Consider the following 21,758-nt stretch of genomic DNA (forward strand, 5'->3'; position numbering starts at 1 on the left):
ATGTTGCCTAGTCTGATAAGTCTTCATTTCTGCTGCAACATTCACATGGTTGGGCCAAACCACAGTATACTTCTCTTCTGATGGCTGGAACAGGATATTCTAATCATGGATGTGCAGCTGACAAATCTGAAGCGATCATGTCAACATGGACAAAATTCTCTGAGGATTGTTTTCATCATCTTGTTAAATCTATGTCACGAAAATGAAGATCGTTCTGAAGTTGAAAGCTGGTCCAACTATACTAAGGTATACTTAATAAAGTGGCTAGTGAGTATATATGTTATGCATTGTTCTACTATACCTCTTATAATACCACTATCTAACCGAGTTTATATAAATAAAAAAAGAGTTTATGTTAATTGTTTTTTTCAGCCCTTCACTGAAGAATTGTGTCATCAGATTAAAGTTGCTGAGGATGAGATTATATTCTGATTTTGACTTTAAGTACTTCACTAATGCAGGAACAGGAATAAAGCTGACGAAAACCAAACTTGAATAAAGCATATGTTTTAGTTAATCCTTTATTAAAATAAAGTACAAAATAAAGTTAACAAAGACGGAGCCTCTCCCTTTGTGAACACAGTGGGGAAAAAAAACATACAAACGTCATTTTATAATCACAGAAACTTACATTCTCAAATCCAAACTTTTATCCTTATAAATAAACTTTTACTCGAATTTACCTGTAGTTACTCTCATTCACATAAAACTCACAGAGGAAACGGAACAAGCAACCTGTTAGTGTTAGTGTCAAATCTAAATGTTGACCGGGTTTAATTAACATGTTAAAAACAATCGATTTAAGACAAATGGAAAAAAAAAATTAGTCTAATCATTTTTTCCTTCACAGCTGAACAGTTTCACAAGCTTAAACCATCACGACGTTTCTGTTTTGGTGCAGATGGAGGCTTTCTCATACTGTAATAAATATGGAGAGCAAAACACACTGTATGTTTGTGCGTGAGCAGAGTAGGTATATGACTCTGTGTGTGTGTGTGTGTGTGTGTGTCTGTGTGCGTTAGGAGTAAAAGGTGAGGACGCTCTGGTGGTTTCCTCGCACCAGCAGCAGTGGTGGGAGGCCTTTGGACAGAGTTTCCAGCCAGCACATGTAGAGGGCGCTCGACACTGTGCCCTTTCTTGCCAAAGGCATGCTCCTAGACACACAGATAGAGAAAGAAAAATTCAATTTTTATGATATTTATACATATCAAAATCAAACCTAGAGCAGCATTAGAAAGCTAAAGAAGACTGCATGATCTTGTAATTATGAGTTATGAGCAGTTAATGTAAGCTTAAAGGTCAAATTATTTTGACATGTTAAATTCAATGTGAGAAGTCTAATTTACTTTATATGTAACAGCTACGATGAGTTACACTCCATGTCTCACTATTTTAACTCTATATTTGCTTGTTTTTCCATTAACTTCACTGAATTAGCTTTAAGCAGCTTATAAAATATTAACTATGAATTATGGAGCTCAGAGCTTTATGGGTCCTCCATTTTAATGCTTCTGAAGTTCCCTGAGTGTCATCAGCATTTTAAGATTTCTTCAGTATGAAAGTTTAAGATATAGTCAAACTTTCCCAACTTTGAATCTGCGGGATAACTGTTTTTTGGGTTCCAGTGTAATTGGACAAGTTAACACAGTCATATATAAAATGCAGTTTTTAATACTGTGACGAAACATGTTTCACAATCTGCTGCACACGTGGCCAGGTCGTGCTGGAAGCCATGCATGCCCATCCGTCACACCATGTCTGCTGCAGATGATGTCGTATGCTTCAGATCACGAATGGTTCCAGGACTTCTCCACACTGTTGTCACTTTGTTACAGGTTGACGTGAACAGACAGAATGCTGCTTCAGAACTGCTGGAGCTTTTTTAGAGGTGTTTTGGTGAAGTTTAACTTGGCCTTGTTGTTCTTGAGTTTGATGAATGGTTGTGGTAAATCCTCTCTTTTTTCTTTCATTGGCGCCTTCTCTTTATGGTTGAACTTGGAACTTTATGCCTTTCTCCTGGAGATTGTTCTTCTTCCATCCCCCTGGTGTATCTGCTAAATGTCCAAGGCTTTTATAAGTTCACTGGTGTTCTTTTTCATAGTTCTAAGAATTTTATTTTTAATTAATTTTTTTAATTAAATCGTCCCACTAACTGTCTTATGGTTTTATTTCATTTTTGCAGAAAGCAGTGTCCATTCACGAAGGGATTTTCTTGTCATGCATTATTTTGTCAATTAATGATTGACACTGGTAGCTTTCCAGCTTCATAACCACTTATCTAACTTAGGGATGCTGGGAATGCTTTAACATATCCCAACCGATACAAGGCGAAAGGCAGGGTCCACACTGGACAAGTCACCAGTTCAACACAGACAGCTGTGTGCTCATATTAACCAGGTTTTTGTAAATGCTAGTTTGTCAGTAAATTAAAACAAATGATGAAAAAGTTATTACAAAGTTCTTACATGACGATGAGTTTGGCAGTGCTGGAGTGTTCCTTCAGCAGCTCGTTCAGCCTGATCTGACGATTGGTCTGAAAGTAACACACAGTATATTTACATGAACCACTTGAAGAGAGCACTGTGATTGGTCTAAGTGTGTCTGCAACATGAGGACAGACCTTGGCCTTGTACAGCTCCAGTTCGTTGTCAGTGATCCTCCAGGGCTCCTGGGCCTTCAGCCTCTCAGCAGCCTCCTGCTCCATGTCGTCTTCCTTCAGCCTGTACGGCTCGATCAGCTCCTTAAAGGTCAGCTTACTGTAAAGTAACACATTCATTAGGTTTTTAGAGCAGCACTATCAGTTTCATCCTCTCCACATGATGCTTCATTCTAAAATAACATTTAAAAAATATTTCAAAGCACTTCAATTTTTAATATTACAAACTTTCTACATGTTGACTTTCACAGTCATCAAATAATCGATATATTAAAAAAAGAAGAATTCATGAACAAATCATTCACCTTTTGACTTTGGCTTTATAACACTTTGTAAGCAATTTACGCAAGTAACACAGATGCTAAAGACATTAAAAACACAATAGAGAAAATCCATAGTGATCAAAGCTGCTGAGCTCAGGAAGTTTCAGAGGCCTTACTTGTGTTTCTTGGGTTTGGTGTTGATGTCACCGAGGACGTTTATGTCAGAGAAGTCGATTCTGAACCTGCTGAGCAGTGTGGCCATCCTAACGTGACATAAAAACAATAACACAATAATAAATTAAATGTATGTGGATATAAAGTCAAGTTCGTAGTAAAGATAAGCAGCTGTTGACTCACGCTCGGCGGTCGTGGTCGATGCGGTTGATCTTTCCGCCGATGAACACGCGGATCCTGCAGTCGCCCCACTTACTCCTGTTGGTCAGCAAGTAGGGAATCAGCAGAGTCAGGCCTGCAAACCAACACACGAGCTTAGATCAGAGATCATACGGGTCATTAAAAAACCCCACTGAACAAAAATCTGTTTTCCAGTATAGATCAGGGAACCACAGATTTGAATGGGTTTTTTAAGCTTATGAATTTTTCACCTTACTTTTTATGACAGTGTCAATGGCATGACAGAATCATGGAACCCAAAGCCTGTTCATCAAATATGTTTTTATTTACATATAAGAATGAGAACACTAACCTCCATCATCAAAGAGCCACCACACATCAATGGTTCCTTTGCCCTGTTTCTTCTTAAACTGCTGGCTGCTCTCCAACAGACGCTGGTCGGTCAGGCTCAGAGGAGACTTGGTCTCTGGTAGGCGACGTCACATGGAGGAGCACGGTATGAGACAAGGTAAGGTCAAAGAAACACAAAAGCTCCTGGGCTGTATCACCAGCTGCTAGAAAAATGCTAGAAACATAAATCAGTGGAATATTTCACAAGCTTAGCCGTGAGACTGTGCAGGGATTGTGCCAGATGTTTTTTGGGCTAGAAGTCAGCCAATTTCAATCACTGCTGATTTTAAATAATTTCCATAGCACATGGCTGATAAGAAAAAGAGATCAATTTAATTTCTTCCTTTTTTGTTCACTGCTAACGATGAGCTGCCTTCTAAAAGTACTGAAGCAGAAGTTGAAATAGATTAAAATGGAAATACTTGAATAAAATATAAGAACAACAAGTTCAGTGACAGTGAGAGTTGTATGAAAAATAAACATTAGAGTAATCGGCTAAGCTGAGGTATAATTTTAATTCTTCCTCACTGTTTACCTCTCGTGATGAGCGGGCTGCTCTGGTTGCTGGTGGTTTTTGAAGGACAGGAGTCAGAATCGGAGTCTTTAGCCGGAACGACAGAAATCAACACATCCTTAGTGATGACTGGAGGCTTCTCATGGGATGACAGCAGTTCGTCTGCAGGGATACAAGCACAGTATAAACAGAAGGTAGACAAAGTGATGGATATAAAGAAAAAGACAGACGTACCTTGTCCCTGGATGTGAGAAATATCAAGTCCCTCCTGCAGCCGCAGGATTACCACACCAAACAGAAGGTCGAAGGCATCACTAAAATTAAAAATAAATAAATAAATAAAACGCTATACAAAAATGACTCCAAGTGTGATGCAGAACCTCAGCTGCAAAATTGCATGAAAGACAAAGATTAGTCCATTTTTTTAACCTTAACTTTTAACATTACGATCTGAAAGAGAGAGCCTACATGAAAAATCTGTGATATTTTCATGCCTTGTTCTTGGCCCTCTGTGACTCTTTATATTTAAAATCCTGTTGATGCTTGCCTCGAAAATGAGAAGGATCCCAAAATATAATTATGTTTTTGCTCCCACCGAAAAAACAAAACAAAAACAAAAACTAGTGCTGATCACCCAGTGCGTGGGGCTGGATGGCACAAACGCGTTAACGAGCTAACGCGTTGAGGCCGTGCAGCCCCACCAGGGGGCGATCCGTGCTAACTCGCTAACGGAGATTCGCCGCGTTAATGCGGTTATGGCGTTAACGTCATTTTAACGAGATTAACGCTGACAGCACTACAAAAAACAGTATGATTGTAAAATTGGCTGTTGGTAGATCTTTAAAAAGGCGCATTAGCCCTTACTGTATAGTGTTGATGTAATTCTCCACATCTCTCATGTTTCCATCACTCCAGTTGTTCTTGAAACCCATGACCAGTGTGTTGGGTTTCAGACGACCTAAACCAACAGCCTAGCATGGGGAGGAAACACATATTTGTAGATGGTGACTTTAATATAGGATGAAGGGTGCAAAAAGAAGCCTCCTTCTGTACCTGCAGGAGTAACTGAGCTCCGTGCCTCAAGTTGTCTGAAAAAACAGGAGCATAAAAAGCCTTGATGCGTTTTTTGTTGAGGTAGCGCTGACAGCGGGCATAATCCTGATACAGCTCCCTAAAGTTCGACCGACGGGACACCTGGAGTGGGAGGAGATGAAGCACGAAATGTTTCAGCCATGTGAAAGAAAGCGTAAAATGCAGACCTAACAGACGACATTTGGTACGTACAGTTCTGACGTGACTGCAGACCATGAGGCTGACGTTCTTGGTGAAAGAATTCACCAACTGAAGCAGAGCCGGACGAGCGTTTGGATAACCCGCCAACACCAAACACTGCGGCCTGTCAATATACATTTTATACAGAAGGTCAAGTTTAGGTAGTTTTAAAACAAGAAGTTAGGTTATTTTGGTTTAAATAATTACTTTTTAAATTGGATTAAATTTTGATCATTTAAATTCAGAGCCAAGTTTCGACTGTTACTTTGTGTTGGTAACGAGTGCCGAGAGTTAACCTCGTAACATCTACCAGGTCAGCATGTCTAGAGTTAGAGGTAAGGTTTGGTTTCACTTAAGTCATTTTTAGTCCATGAGTTCAGCTCCGCTCAAAGCTTCATGCTGACCTGAAGTTTTTAACGTGGTCCTCGACTCCAGTGAGGTTCAGGCAGTGAGTCAGAGCCTGGTTGTAGATCAGAGCCTGAGTGGATGAACCCCAGTTCACATCTAGAGGAAACAGCAGTTTGAATTTGAGTAGATTGGTCAGCTCATGGAGTTCAATTGTCCACAATGTAATAATGATAATCATCATCATCGTCATCATGGTCATTATCATAATTGCAGCATATAAAATGTGAACTCATAATACAAAAATATTTGCAAGATAAACATTAAAGAAAGTAAAAGCACGTAATGCAGTATATGCAATATTAATATGTTAATACAGTAAGTATTGTTGCAGGTCATGCAGGTGGGACTAATGTTACCTGCTTTGCATTATATGTTTTAAATAATACATCACAGTTTATTAAGTAATTATATTTAGTTTGTTTTTCACGAGCTACTTGAATTCCTCAGGTAGCTCATAAAAGCCAAGATGCAGAACGTATACAGAGTCAAAACTGAATTAGGCAAGAAAACTTTCAGATATAAAGATTATGATTATTATTCTGTTCATTGGACTGTTTTAATTAACACACAGAAATCTCTTTTAAAATGTTGGGAAAACTCCAACATATTGATTAATAAGCCAAAAAATTCCTACTGGAGCAAAAGTTTAAAGTAGATAAACATGGAAACACTCAAGTAAAGAATGGGCACAACTAAGAGTTACATACATTAAATATGTCAGCTGTCCTGAGCTCAGGTATCAGTACCACTCTATCTCTATTAAAAAGCCACATAGAGGGGTTTGTTTTCAAGCATTTTTATTTATTTATTTATTTGTTATTTTTTGCTGCAGTTGCTCCATTTTTATTTAATTTCCCAGTGACTTGAGGATGACACCAGTGCATTCATTCTCGCAAGAAGTCGGACATCCAGAGAATGGGAGGTGTTGAGTATTTAGAAGTTCTTTGGTGACACCGAGCATTTAGTAGCCATTGATGAAACAGCCACTAAATGCTGCCACATGAAATCAGCTGGAAGTACCTGACCCAGAGCTTCATATTGGCGAGCAGGTTGTTGTTAGAAGTTTGGAAAGGATAAAATGTGTTGCCATTGTCTTCTTACCGGGTTTCTTGTAACTGACGTAGATGTAGAGCGCGAGGACAATGAGCAGCGTAACGAGGGCCGCCCACCAGTTAATGACAAACATCACCACGCAGCACAGGATCGCCCCCGCAAGAGATACCCACATGTTGTAGTATTTGAAGCTGGGGCGCCACCCTGAAGTGAAGGGGTCAGAGTAGATCAGATGTTAACAGGTCCAACAGAAGGATTTCTTTTGATGTTTTTAATAGAAATGATGTTTAGTCCAGTGAAAAAAGATAACAACAAAGGACTTTTTCTACTATAAACATCATTCACCAATTTGTATACTAGCTAAAATGCCATTGAGAGATGAGTCGAGACAAGGAAGATAGGAAGGAAAACTTTCAGAAATACCAGCATAACCCCATGGTAATTTTCATATAATCTACAATCTAGTCATAGTTCCTTTTCAGTTCCAGTGATTACCTGGAGAGCTGGCCAGGGAGGCATGGAAAACTGAGAAGTTGATGAGAGCATATGAGGCCAGGAAGAAGTTGGAGATGATTGGAGCAATGATGTTCAAATCCGCTAGTGGACAAAAGACAGGTTTAACATTTATTTGTAGATATTTTTATTCTTTATGTTTCTTATGCAGCAGCTGAAGATTTACTTAAACAGCTTACCAATCAGGATGAAGGCAAGACCGATGCAGAAGGTCAGAACGTAACCACGGAGTGGCTCATTGTTCCTTCCATAACCCTTTGCAAACATACCAAGTCCAGGATAGATGTTGTCCTTACAGAGAGCCTGGAATAAACACAGCTTTTGTTAACTTTGAAATCACCCAGTTTAATAGATATAGGAGTAATGTTGGCATGTTGACTGTTCGTCAAGCAACTTTGAAACAGTCAGGAGAAGGCAGATGAGGAAATAAGTCAGAGAACAGCTGAAACAGAAATAAATTGGAGCTTTATGGTTCTGACCTGGAAGACTTTGGGTGCACTGACGAGCGAGGCCAGAGCTGACGACAGAGTGGCTGAGAAAATCCCTGCGGTGATCAGAGGACCGAAGGCCGACACCAGACTCATAACCTGTACGACATAGGAGCATCTTTTAAGGTCACACTGACCAATAAACATCCAGAGTATATCAAAAGTCACATGATTCAGGTATTTTGAAAGATAGATTATATACATTGGCCAATGTTAGTGGAGTTTGAGTTTTTAAAGTCTCTGATTTTATTGTAGATAATTGATGGTGTGCAGTGACCTACATTTCTGCCATTTTTCCATTCAATAATCCGCCTGTGTGAGTGTGTTTATTCTGTTTATGTCACTCGTGTGCCATTTCCACAGAGGTGTTTTCTGTAAATTTGCTTCTAAATTTACTCTGTTCAGTACTGAGGCTTTTGTCAGAGGATTTAAATATTTGTTATTAAAATGTATGTTCTGTCATTTTTCGATGGTTGCAGAGCACAACACATACAGTACTCAAGCTTAATCTAAACTGAAATGAAGCACAAATTGAAGCATTTTAAAAATATTTCCATTGACTGTTTTTTGTGAGTTTTTGCCACAAGCCACAATGTTACTGTCACTGCACTTTTGCACCAAGCTGCGATCTCAGTCCTGGTTCTGTTTACATTCTTATAAACATTTGCTTATACAGCCTGATATTACAGTTTGAATATTGCTTTTTCTACTCTGATAATATTGGTGTTTATTGTTGTGTCTGGGACAGAGGTTGTGACAGATGTGCTCGGCAAAATGACACAACTGTCCCTGAATCGTAGTTACTTTCATATAAAATCAAACACATTTGAAAAATCTTCCCAGCATTTTAGCACAAATATTATAGTTAATGAAAGCACTCGTACCTGCATGATGTAACGTTTTCCAAGTTATAGGCTGCAGATATTTTTTTCCCAGGCATAGCTGACCCCTCACAGAAGATCTCAGAGTCAGTGGATGCTCATTTTGCGTTTTGTTACTTTGTTGCCTTTAACTTGTGACAGTTTTCTTTTAGCGTATCTGAATGCCAATGTTGTTTTTAAATTTCACACCCATTGTGTTCAGATATGACTTTATTAGAAATTTTATTTAATACATATGAAATCATGGTTAGAAGATGGTCCTGATATCAAAATTTAGCTAAAAACTGCTGAAAACAGCTTGTTCTTACAGGGTTGGGTAGGAGGTCCTGAACGTTTTTTGTGTGTTTTTGGTGAAAATCACAATCCAGATGAACAATTTTGCACATGAGAAAGCAACTCTTAGATTTTAAAAGCGTATTCTGATGCAGGACCGACTCAACTCACTGAGACGAGGCGCATCATTATGAAGCAGTGGCGTAGATATTTGGTGCAAAAACATCACCCATTCAACTGAGTTTGTTCCTAAAGAGCCGATAAATCACTTCAAGAGATAATATTTTCATATCTGATGGAAGTGAAGGAAGGAGGACAGCTCTACAGACACCTGCGATCAATGTATGATGTCTAAGACCAAACCCATCCAAAAAATCGCCAGAAAATTCAGATTTTTTGGAACTGAGATGTTTATTAACCCTTATAACAAAATCCACATTTTTTTTGCTATCATGTTGTGTATGATATATTTTTATTATATATTTATTATATATTTTTGTGTCGCATTTGATACATTGGGTGTTTTTGGCAACTTTTTGTTATCGACAATGTTAATTTTAGACAAAAAAAAGAGTTTTGTCCATAACATTTTAAAATTATGGCAAGTATTGATCATGTTGATGAGAGAGAGGTCTCAGAAACTCATGTAGCAAATATGATACAAAGGGCATTATAGGGTTAAAGATGATGAGATTCATTCAGATCTGCTTTTCTTCTTCAACAACAGTAATAATCAAACTCGAGCAGCTGCTTCGGTCTGTAGTGCTGCAACATGTCAGCGCTATCAGTGTCAGTGAGCTCTGTGTGTGCGTGTGTATGTGTGTGTGTGTAGGTGGATGTTGTCAATGCTCTCATTCAGCACTGAGCCACGAGAACCTTGTGACTCAAAACAACAGTGGCTATTATCTCTGCTGCACTTTGCACTTTGTTTGAGAACAGCTTCGTCTCTCTCTCTCTCTCTCTCTCTTGTTCACACACACACACACACACACACACACACACACACACACACACACACACACACACACACAGACACACACACACACCCCAGCCATCTACATTACGTGCACATGCAGTGGAAGAGGGTCAGAGCAGCAGTCTTGCTCATTCACACGCGTGTTAAGTAGCATTTTTTAAGTATAACTTATATCCACGAGTTATAATAACAGCAGAAATGTGCACCCAGTGCCTGTGCAGGGTGTCAGACAGGTCCCAACGTGCAGTTTATTGACATTTAAATGAATCCATAAAATGAAAATATCTTGGATCAGATTGTTGCACGTCTCAAAACGTCCTCTCAGATACAGTTTGGTCCACATAAAAAGAATACAGAGATTTCAGTTGTCTTGCCATATATGCCATCATATTGCTCAGTCAAGAAAAGTAATACATTTATCATAGTTTGTTGAATTTGGATTGTTGCTTTATGCTTCTGAGAGCTTTGGTTCCTGATTTTCACAGAGGTTGGACTGTAGTGATATTTGTTTTTTTATTTTAATTTTAATTATTGTTTTTTTGTCTCCTGGTGTTTCCCGGTCTGTATGCTCTTCTTTACTGTGTGTAGTGTCAATCTTGTCCTGCTGAGTGTATAGTTAGTCTTTACTTGTGTCTTTCTTCTTATGCCTTTCAGTCTTCACTTGTCTGGGCTACTTTCACCTGTGTCTCTGTGTCTTCGTCTTTATCAGCGTGCCTTCGAGCAGTACCCACTGCTCACACAATTTATGTGTAAAAACGCTGTCAGTCTGATTAAACAGCTGTTTTTGTGGAGGTGTGTGGACGACAGGAAATAGGACAGTTTTGCATCCTGACACAGCACTGACGCCACTGTGTAGGCTTCCACTGGAAACAATAGAAGTGGGTGATTCAATTCACGTCAAACTGCCTGTGTGCGACCCACTTTATGTAATACAAATTCCTAGGCTTGTCTGGCATTTTTGACTGAAGTAAACAATAAATACCTCTTAATGTGTCTTAATATCAGCTGAAAGCATCAATTTCCATATCGTGATGCCATCCTGGTCACCTCACCCAACTTGCTGCGACTCTAACACACATTTTCCTCATCATTTCTTTCTATGCTCTCCTTTTCTTACTTCGCTTTCCAGTCATGCCATGACCCTAACCAGTCCTGGCACATTGCTCCCCCTCCCTGAGTCTGTTTCTGCTGGAGGACTCTTCCTGTTAAAAGTGTGTTCTTCCTTCCAACTGTTGCCATGTGCAGCTCATAGAGGTCATTTGACTCTTGGTGTTTTCTCTTTTGTAGGTTCTTTATTATATATAAAAAACAAAAACTCTTGTTGTGAGTTGGCGCTATGCAAAATAAAACTGAACTAAATTTTTAGATGTAAATTTAAAACAGTTCTATTCTGGCTTGGGTATACTTTAGACATCACTTACTTTACTAATGTTTTCTACTTTACTTACTACAGTTTAACTGTATTTGTTTATGTGTACTCATCTGTGATGTTCTCCTTTTTAGTCCAATTTATCCAGCGTTACATTATTTAATCTCATTTTATTTTATTTCTTACATTGTAGTGTAATTGTAGTCTACTTGAAACTTTATTTTACTTTCTGTACTTTTTACAATTAGTTTTGCTCCAGTCTATAAACAGCTTGTCAGTAATCTGACTGACCTGCATGAGAAGGTGCTATACAAATTAAGTTTGACTTTTTTCTCTGCTTGTATCCTGTCACATCTTTCTGCTGGGGTGAAATCATCAGTACCCTAGTTGAGCATAAAATACTTTTAATATTTCATAGCAGCAGGAAGAAACGGACCCATTTCAGCCTGTGACCTTTAGCAGCGTCACCAAGCAATCATCTGATTAGCATTAAAGCAAAGAGCCCAAACATCCAGCTGAGTCAAAATGAACTGCCTTTAGCCACAAGAGGAAGAAAGGATGCTGCACCAGGTGGTGCTCCAGACCCTCATTTACTTGAACTTAATCTTAAGATCCTTCCCAGTGGTGTGCGCACACTTGATCCATAAAAGATTATCATCATAAAAACAAATAAAAAACTTAAACAGTCTCACATGTGCAGCTGGGAGCTAAAAAAATCTACTTACACAGATGGTAACAGCTTTGATATTTACTCACATATAATAGAGCATGAATGAGGGTTTAGTCATTAATAGCCGTGAACCAAAAGAGAAACAAAATATACTTTTCTCTCTCCCTCCTAAAAGCACAGTTTTGTCTTTTATTAATGCAGCTTCTTTCTGATTTAACCCACTGTTTGTGGAACATGGCACCCTGTTTATAATTCAACCACCTTGCATCTTGCACTTAATTGATTAGATCTCATAATTCCTATCACAGTGTTCATAAAGTAAACGCGCAGTTCACCACAGGTGTGGAAACGTGTGTCACAAACTGCAATATCCCCACATCAAAGCAGGGTTTTATAAATAACTTATTTTACACAGTTTTATGCCAAAGTTATACTTAAACTCCAAACTGGTCATTGTCACAATTATGATATGAATTATGAATTGTGATATGTTCGCCATAATCTTTGGAACAACCAACACGGTAAGTACCAAGAAAACATGTAGTGTTAAGATCATCTGCTTCAGTGTTACCTGGAAGTCATTCATCAAGCCAAACGGACAGCCTCCCTCCTTACAGATGGAAAAATCATAGCCGAGTGTGCAGGCAGCATCGGTGCAGTTCACTGTGGGGCTCACTGTGTCATTCTGGTCACCAGTTGCATCTCTCACAATACAGGAGCCTGCAGGAGGCAAAACCAGGACACAAATGTAGATCAGTGATTGGTAAAGTGACATATATACAAAGCCTTTACTTCTAAATCCATCTGTCTATCTATCTATCTATCTATCTATCTATCTATCTATCTATCTATCTATCTATCTATCTATCTATCTATCTATCTATCTATCTATCTATCTATCTATCTATCTATCTATCTATCTATCTATCTATCTATCTATCTATCTATCTATCTATCTATCTATCTATCTATCTATCTATCTATCTATCTATCTATCTATCTATCACAGGTTGACAACTGTTAAAGTGTATCTACCTGCAGAGATGGCGACAGCGACATAGGTAAGCCCTGTGATGAGGATTGCCAACAGAGTGCCTTTAGGGATTGCAGACTGAGGATCCTAAAGAGAGAATAGGATACATTTTTATTTATTGGAAAGGATGAATTATGTTATACATCTCAAACATCAGGTGCAAGAAGTATGAGCATTAAAAAAAAGAACAAAAACTAAACTCAAAAATTATAAACTAGTAAAAAAGATTCTATGTAAAAAAAATACTTTGGAAGGTGAGTTTTCTTTTCTCACAAGTCTCTGTGTGATCTGGTTACTGTGTAACTAAAAAGCAATACTGTCACAACATATGACCAAAATGACGAAATGCATCACTTGAATTTATGTAAATGTACAAAAATGAAAAACCCACGGTTAGGTCTCCAGAGATGTTGGCTCCAGCCAGAATTCCAGTAGCTGCAGGGAAGAAAATGGCAAATACGGAGAAAAACGTCTCCCCGTCTCTGAATTCTGGACCAAAGTTCTCTAAAAGGATGGCAGCTGTAAGAGAAATGAATCAAGAGAGAAGAATATACAAGTCATATACAAATCCTAACACTGAATTTAGAGGACGCTAATTCCCATGTGAAGAATGCAGACTGACTGTGGTATCCGAAAAATCCTTTAGGCTCTTTGCTTTCTGATGGCATGAAGGATCCAAAGAAGAAGTTAACAATGGCTGCCAGCAGAATCACCAGGAGGACAATCTGAGCCTGATGGACAGTAGAAGAAAACATATCAGTTAGAAAGAAGAGAGATTTGCTCCAGTTTCTCAGTTAAAATCACCCTGTTACCAACGTGAATGTTGGTTGATGTGTTTATATAACTACCATCTATATAACTGTCTATATAAGAGATGAGTGTACCTTCCAGGTATGAAAAGTGATAAAAATCTCAAACGATCTTACAGTTTTTCTCAGTCGCTTTGGTGCGTTTCTCAGAACACCATCAACATTTGCACAGCAGTTAGTGCATTTCCCAAAACAATTAGTGCAAACTGCAAAACCTAGTGGATAGCCTGCAAAAGCACGTCACATGCACAGAATTGATTATCCATACCGCAAAAGCAAGTATCCATGTCAATGAAACTGCCAGTGCCATCAAAATGAAAAGTCTTGACACCATCTGTATGAACAAGATAGTCAAATGGCATTGTCATGTTTCCACTATGACAGTTTATAATTTCAGTGTTTCCCATTGCAAAAACAATTGGTGACACCTGAAAATGCTGACGACAGCACTATGGCCTACCTGTACAGCCATCTGAAATGTGCAGTGAAGTCACTGTAGATGTTATGGGAGTCTTGGGAGTAACTGAGACACTGAATACGTACGTTTCACATTTCCATTGTGTAGAAGTGTTTGTAATCCTACAGAATTGTGCAAAAGAAAAATATGCTACAGTCACTTGTTCACTGTAGAATACATGTAAACATAAAATCACCCATTTGGTAGAGCTGTGCACTAATGTGAACAATAAACAGCACATGTAACAGTACAGTAAATCATTCTGACACATCCAGACGTTCCTGTCTGTCTGGCCACATATTTTCATCTACATCTCAACAGATGTTATCCTCGCAATGCAGCGAGGAAAGTATCTCCTGGAGTGGCGAATCCACCCTCTGCAGGACTCTGCTGTGATGTCATCACAAGCTTTTGTAGATTCAGTATGCACCTCATGCCAATCCTGTCTGTTGGTTTACATTATATATATACTTGTAGAGTAGGGGATACTGTAACGCGATTCACCTATGACTGTGTAGAAGAGGCTTTTCATTGGTTGCAAGTAAGAGTAACACACACCAATTTTCATTAGTGTGAGATAAGGTTCACCTGAGAAAAGTAATTTATGGAGATTTTCATGGAAACTCCTTAAAAATAGGGTTTTCAAAATGGATGTACAAATTGTTTGACAAGATGTTCAACAATTTTGAGTGCACTGACACAAGCAATGACATGAAGACTATTAGTTGTATGGACAATGACTATTCAGCCGGTACAAGTATAAATAATTGTGACATTCATGATAGAAGCAAGGAGATAGTGATGAATAGCAAGTCAAAAGTGACCATTCTTTAGATATTTGTACTTACTCAACTGCTTCATGTCCAAAGGCATTTGCCTTTGGACGAAATGAACATGAAACTGCCACAAGGTTGTGCCAAAACGACTACATGTTGTGGAGGTTGAACTAACTATTGTGCAAAGTTTAATTCTGTTGTGAGAAATGCACCAAAGCAACTGAGAAAAACTGTAAACTTGCATTCTTTTTAATGGCCAGTAGGGGGGTCACCTTCGCTGCAAGGAGGAAACCAGTTATAAAGGCTTTCTTGGGATGATTTCCCTCAGCCTCCTTGACTCATGCACTCAGTAACACTTTCCTAGTGAGTTTATGTCAAGTCATATTAAATACAACATGGTGATATTTAATTTTTGAATTGTTATCTCCATTAGTGTCATGAGGGATGACTGAGCGGAGTATGCTTTTTGTCTGTACAGACACTCAAGTCACCAATGTATGCAGAGGCAGAGGCAGAGGTGGAGGGATCGATCCAGATATCAATTGTATCAGTATTTTATATCCTCTAAATGAAGTACATGCTTAATTCAGGTGCTAGAAAGACATCATGAGATTGCAATGTCTTGGTTACATGTTTATGAGTGCAAGATTTCATTTGAATTGTTTCAGTATTTGTAGATATAGGTCAGTCTGGACCGGTGGGTGGGGTTTTTAATACTGTAGCCATGCCACTAACGCACCAAAAATTGTTCTTTTTTATTTATATTTAGTTTGATTGCAGATTTGCATTCAGAAATGAACACATACACTGGCAGACCTTTTCTTAAAAGCTCCAAATCCCAAAGTTAACTCAGCAGCTTTGATGAGAAATACATAATCAACATTTTTAAGGACACAAATGATTTATGTCCTTTTATTGAAATCTCACTGAAGCCTTTGGTTTTGACGTTTTTTTCTAGGACATTATTGTAATTATACCTTGGCTTCCCACTCCATCCCAGCTACAGAGATTCCCAACAACAAGATGATGGTCAAAGTCCCAACAATCCGAATGTCATTGAGCTCATCAGTCATCAAGGCATCAACGTCCTGCAACCAATTAACAGGTTAATTCGATATGAGAGTCTTTCGCATATCACAGAGAGATTTCCGTAAGTACACCAGAGCATTTCTTACATTGAGCAACTCAACGACCGTCTCTGCAAAGCCTACGACATACATGGCCACAGCTACGGCATTGGCGAAGGCGAAGATAAGACCGATAGAGCCTCCAAATTCAGGCCCCAGACTTCTGGAGATCAGATAGTATGCTCCTCCTGGATGACATGACATTCAGATGTTAAGTGATATAAATTATTGCTGCTGTCATACATTTGAGCAGTTTCTAGTCCATTTGTAGGTTTAGTTTTGAAATTCTAGAAGTTAAAGACCTTTTGCAAAAATAAAATGTCTTATGTGGGTCTCACCTCCTCGTACAAAGCCGTTGGTCGCTATAGCAGATGTAGACAGTCCAGTGATGGTGGTGACCACAGTGGCCATCAAGATGATAGCAATGGTCAGTCCTGTTTTACAAAAACATGAAAAATATTTGAAGTTACAGGCAAATGAGCAAAAATCAGCAGTCTTCAATAAAATAACATGAGGATGTTATCTAAGTTCAAATCAGTACAGTTGCAAACAAAATATAAAAATGCATATGGGCCAAATGGGCTTCCTCCCAGCTTATTTATTTATTTATTTTTAGATTCAGTTCATCATCACAGGTAAGATTACATAAAATTCTAATTCTACTGTACCTTTATGCACAACTTAAAGATAGTATACATTCCATTTAGGTGTTTTACTGTGTGGGTGGAGGACTGTTTAATACTATTATCTCTACTGAAATTTAAAAGAGACCTTTTCTGCTCATTTCAGACTCCGTGATTTTATGCTTAGACTTTACTAGAGTAGCTTGAACAAAATCAGACCTTAAAAACAGCCTCCCTCCTTACACATGCATGAATAGCGTGAATCAGTTCAAAACAATCCTCATTTATCTTGGTTCAGCCTCTCAGTTCATCTTCTTTCTGCAAACAAGCTGTTCAATATTCTGATGGCTCCCAAAGCAATGTTTGTTTGCATGTAAGCCCGTCATATGAACACTGGGTGTTGAAGGGTGTCGCACATTCCCTCAAGTGACTAATTGTTTGTACCTATTCCAGCCTGTCCCACAATCCAGGACATTCTGATGAAGAGCATCACACCCCAGATATTCAGCATGCAGCGGATCTGCAACACACAAACAGAAGTTAGTTAAAATGTAAAGATGGACAACATCACAGCTGCCAAAAAGAAAGCCAAAATACCTGAGAAAAAGACGCTGCTATATTTATGTGGTACATCGTTTGCTTTTGAGCAGAGTTTACTGTCTTCCTTTCTGCACTAACCTCAATGACAAGCTCAAAGTACAATCAACCTATGGGGAAAATAGTTTATATGTAGCCAGCTGGCTATAAAACTACCACTTAATATTTTCATGTGCAACGTGACAAGCAAGCTTCCATACTTCTATACAGCGCATTCTCATTGATGCAGTCATATTCAGATGAGAGGCAAGACCTTAATAGCACATTTCCACCCCTGATCACCACTGTGTAGACTCTATGCAGAACCAGTTTCTGCAATGTTTTAGCTTAGCTTACTGTAGCTGTAGAGAGAAGGAGTGAATGTCTCATTGTCTGTAGGGATCTTTGAAGTTCATTTACATTTCCTAAATCTAGAATTATTCTCAAATGATCAAACCTGATAGGAATATAACCACAGAAAATACATTTTATACTTTAAGATGATGAGATTATGTATTTGATCGTCAAATTATGGGACACTAAAGGGCTTCATTCTTGCCCACTCTGTGCGAAGAAATTCTACTGTTTACAGTTTTGTTTAAGTAGTTCAACACATTTAAATACCACAAGAAGAAGCAGAATGCACCTTGTGCTTTCATTCATGACATGAACACTAACCAGGACTCCTTTAACCCAACCAAATTTGACAGTTCCTCCTTTGGCCTCCTTCGCTGCCAGTGCCGCCGCTTCCTCAGCTGCTGATGGTTCTTCTCCATTAGCCAGACCATCCTCAAAGGGCTCCTGATGGGGGGAAAAAACATCCAGACAAGTCAGGAAAACAGAAACCTGAACAGAGCTGAAGCCTAACAATCAACAGGATAATCACAAGCACTTTAAAGTTGAGAACTTGCGGCTCTTGAGTTCTGATTAGACAGTCAGTGGTCTTAGTTTTGTGAGAGAGAAGCTTTTTAGTCAAATGATCAATATATTTTTTAAAATGTTTTATGTAATGGTAATCCTAACAGAAAATCTGAAACTCTGGGTAGAAGTGAAATAGGTGGAACAGGAAAAAATAGAAAATAAAATCAACAAAAGCAGTGATTAAATGTGGTCTTATCTTATTGATTTTAATATATATTTGATTTAAAACTTTTTACTATTTATTAATCTGCTTATTAAGTGGTTTCAAATTGAAATATGACTTCTGAAAATGTAAAACTGTTTAGTTAAATAAACTTACCTGGGTTGGAAACTTACATCTTTGGTTTAAAGGTGGCGTTTCACAACAATAAGGATAAAGATAGTGTGTGAATCAGTTTTCTGTGGCTTTGTTATATAATAAGTGAAATCATTTCAGGTGCAGTGTAACTCATTTTCCATGACCTCCACAGCAACAAATGCTAAGCGGTAAGTTATCCACAGCCTCACTCAAGCAAACAAACTGATGTCCGTGTGTGTGTATGCTGGTGATTCTGTGAGATGGCTACATATCTGTGTATGTGCACATACAAGGAACAATTGATGGATTCCACTAAACACACTAAAGTGCCTCCAGTTTGGCATCTTAGAGTCCATCAGGGTTGATTTTGAGCCCAGTCATAAAAGGCAGTTTATCCAATTTAAAGCTTTTATTAACTACAGAAATAAGAACCAGTGACATTTATGATTTTTGACGCATGAAATCAAGAAAAACACATTTCATTTCTATGACAAATCAAACGAAAAAATGTGAGTGAATCAGAGGCAAAGAGGACTTGATGATAAATAACACAAATCATTTCACGTGGCCTTCACTGTCACTGGGAGAATTTGGAGAGATGTGTCAGACTGTCCAATTCCATCACCAATACAATAACTTTGGATGTACTTTAGTGAACTTGTTCAACAAGAACCACAACTGGAAGTAGGGCGACACCTTTACGAGATGCCTGATTTTCGTGTTTTTTCACTGTTTAAATGAAGGCACGCCTAAAGGTCCTGGTGGTGCTTTGCCCAGTTGGTGTTCTGGCTCACTGTTATTGTACAATGGTGGTCTGTTACCTTGAACTGTATGTAAGGAGTGGGAGCGCGGCTGGGGGTGCCTGCAGGGTCATGAGAAGCAGTATTGTGTAGAGGGAAGAGCGAAGGGAATCTTTTCTGTTTACTGAAAAATGAACTGACTTGTATCAGGTGAACAGGGAAGTGCGTCATGACGTGCTAGTTCTGTTTTTAAATCTGGGAAATAACCTTTCAACTCTCTGCGTCAAAACTGCCTTTTAAAGTTGACGATTTTAACATGAATTGCGTTTATGATGAACTGAACTTCGCCCGATAAATAAAATCTGAATTGCCTGACTTGTACTTGTAATGATGTTTTAAAATGCAGTTAAGCGTGAATAAAACTCTTTCTTCACTCTCGCATTTGTCTTGTTTGATGTGAAACTTGAGAGGAACTATTTTAATAACAAATTTAATAGCATTATTTAATAACGAAGACAATGAAAAATGTTTTTGTTACTTTATCGAGTTCGTCGTGTAGCTCCGACAGCGACGGTCTGGTCAACTTCTCCCCAAATGGCGCAGCTGTCTGCCGATAGAAGTCGATGTTAGGCACGGCGTCTATAGTGTTGTGTCCGAAGGTCCTCATGTAGTAGGTGTTGGAGTGGGAGTCAGAGATGTGAGTGTGCCCCGTGCCAGTTGAATGGAGGCTGACTGAGTCGCTTTTTGCTGTGTCCGGCTCATGGGAGACATCAGGTGGGAGTCCAATGTCCATCGCGCCCGGATCTATGAAGCCCACCACCCTGAACCGGCCTTTGGACTCCTCGGGAGGTCTGGATCCATCAGTGGATGCCGGAGCAGAAGGGGGAGCCGGACCGGGCGCTGCAGATGATGCCTCCATTACCACATCCACTTGAAAGCGGCTCTGCGCGGAGTCGTCGCTCCTCAATGATGGTTTCTGACCCGACATTTCTGTCAGTGATGCACCGAGAGACAAACGGTTACCGGGAAAAAGCACCTGCTCCAAAACTACAGGGAAGCTGCCACATTTAATTCCAAACGCGGGTAAACTGAAGTACAGTCATTTACTATCCCGCTGTACTTTGGAAACCTCTGATCACTGGATGCGCCAGGACGCACGACAAGCGTCTCTGAAAGTGTTCATAACATGCGTAAAGGACACGAACTCGTTCTCACTCCCTCTGTCTCTGTCTCTCCCTCAGATGGTGACTCAGACGATTTATTGTCATCTCTGGCTTTGTCTCCTCCTCTCTCTGGACTCTGGAGACAGCCCAGCATGCCAGGAACACGGAGAACAATGAGGAGAAGGCAAGAGTAGAAAGGATGGATGGGTGTCCATTACGCACCAAACTCCGGCACGCGCTCCAGCGCGTTTCAGTCAAGAGGAAGAGACTAACACGACGCTTAGACAAATGAGGTAGAGCAACAGAGTTCCTCCTCATAAAGTTTGTAAACCATATAAACATGTTTATTTTTCATTGGCAGTGTTGCGCAGGAAAGCAAAACCTCTTCAAGAGGCACTGTTTTGGAGCCAGTTCATCCAGTAGGTGCAAAGTAAACAGTAAAATCACTATAAACACAAACACAATGTCTGTAATTTACTCTTCTGTTGCATCAAGGCTCACTGCCGTAAATAATATATGCAAAAGACACCAACTCCCTCTTTACCACCCCCTCTCGCTCTGCTGCATGTGAGTGTGTGTTGGCATTAAACAATGACATTTGTAATCACTGCTGGTGACACACTGAGACATTCACACAGAGGCCTAGATACGCACGAAGCGAGGCAGCAGCAGCAGCATTAGCATGGGGAACAACAGCTGCTTTCTCTGTCGAAGCTCTTGATGCTGAAACCGAACACCGAACAATAAAAACAAAGACAGAGTGACGGAAACCAGTTAAATCAACCTGACCATCTAATCTTTATTTAGGATGTGGTTTTTGAGTTAGTGGCAACACTTCATCATAACTCAGACACGTTTTTTAAACTTTGCAAAACTAATGAGTGATCTTTGACTGCCTTGGTAACCCTGGTAACCCTGATTTTAAGGACTGTATTGGTTTAACAGGAAGGTGCGGCTTAACATTTGAATATTAATGGAATGATGAAAAGTTGCAGAGGAAATCCTGAAAACTGGAGTATACAGATGAGTAACACCAGCATCAAAGATTGGTTGGCTGTTGTGAACTGTGAGCTGTGGAACTGCTAATTGAGCAGTGTTTACTTAAACTTGCAGTCTTGCTATCAGCTCATCACTGGTTTTGACAGGAAATAGCAG

At 39.2% G+C, this 21,758-nt stretch overlaps 1 protein-coding gene across 1 annotated transcript; it reads right to left on the bottom strand.

The window, feature by feature from the left end:
- Positions 1–496: 496 nt before the first annotated feature.
- LOC116313570 (solute carrier family 12 member 2-like) lies at positions 497–20,862 on the bottom strand. The gene is made up of 26 exons (XM_031731317.2): positions 19,979–20,862; positions 18,160–18,282; positions 17,350–17,425; positions 16,621–16,716; positions 16,331–16,470; positions 16,133–16,243; positions 13,736–13,844; positions 13,505–13,632; positions 13,116–13,200; positions 12,652–12,800; positions 7,903–8,010; positions 7,603–7,726; positions 7,406–7,507; positions 6,959–7,114; positions 5,854–5,953; positions 5,462–5,573; positions 5,231–5,371; positions 5,042–5,148; positions 4,412–4,491; positions 4,199–4,339; positions 3,626–3,739; positions 3,277–3,388; positions 3,096–3,182; positions 2,621–2,756; positions 2,466–2,533; positions 497–1,154 (listed from the first exon to the last, which is right to left on the bottom strand). Exons 1-26 carry the CDS (start codon positions 20,426–20,428, stop codon positions 1,019–1,021), a joined length of 3,291 nt encoding a protein of 1,096 aa, XP_031587177.2. The 5' UTR covers positions 20,429–20,862; the 3' UTR covers positions 497–1,018.
- Between the last annotated feature and the right edge of the window lie 896 nt (positions 20,863–21,758).

This window comes from Oreochromis aureus, linkage group 12, assembly GCF_013358895.1.
Source record: "Oreochromis aureus strain Israel breed Guangdong linkage group 12, ZZ_aureus, whole genome shotgun sequence".
In the NCBI taxonomy this organism is placed as follows: domain Eukaryota; kingdom Metazoa; phylum Chordata; class Actinopteri; order Cichliformes; family Cichlidae; genus Oreochromis; species Oreochromis aureus.

Coding starts and splice junctions, on each gene's coding strand:
- LOC116313570 (XM_031731317.2), bottom strand. CDS start 20,428: ATGTCGGGTCAGAAACCATCATTGAGGAGCGACGACTCCGCGCAGAGC. Junction 5,574..5,853: donor GACCACGTTAAAAACTTCAG/GTCAGCATGAAG, acceptor GTATATTGACAG/GCCGCAGTGTTTGGTGTTGG. Junction 3,740..4,198: donor CAGCCCGCTCATCACGAGAG/GTAAACAGTGAG, acceptor GTCGCCTACCAG/AGACCAAGTCTCCTCTGAGC.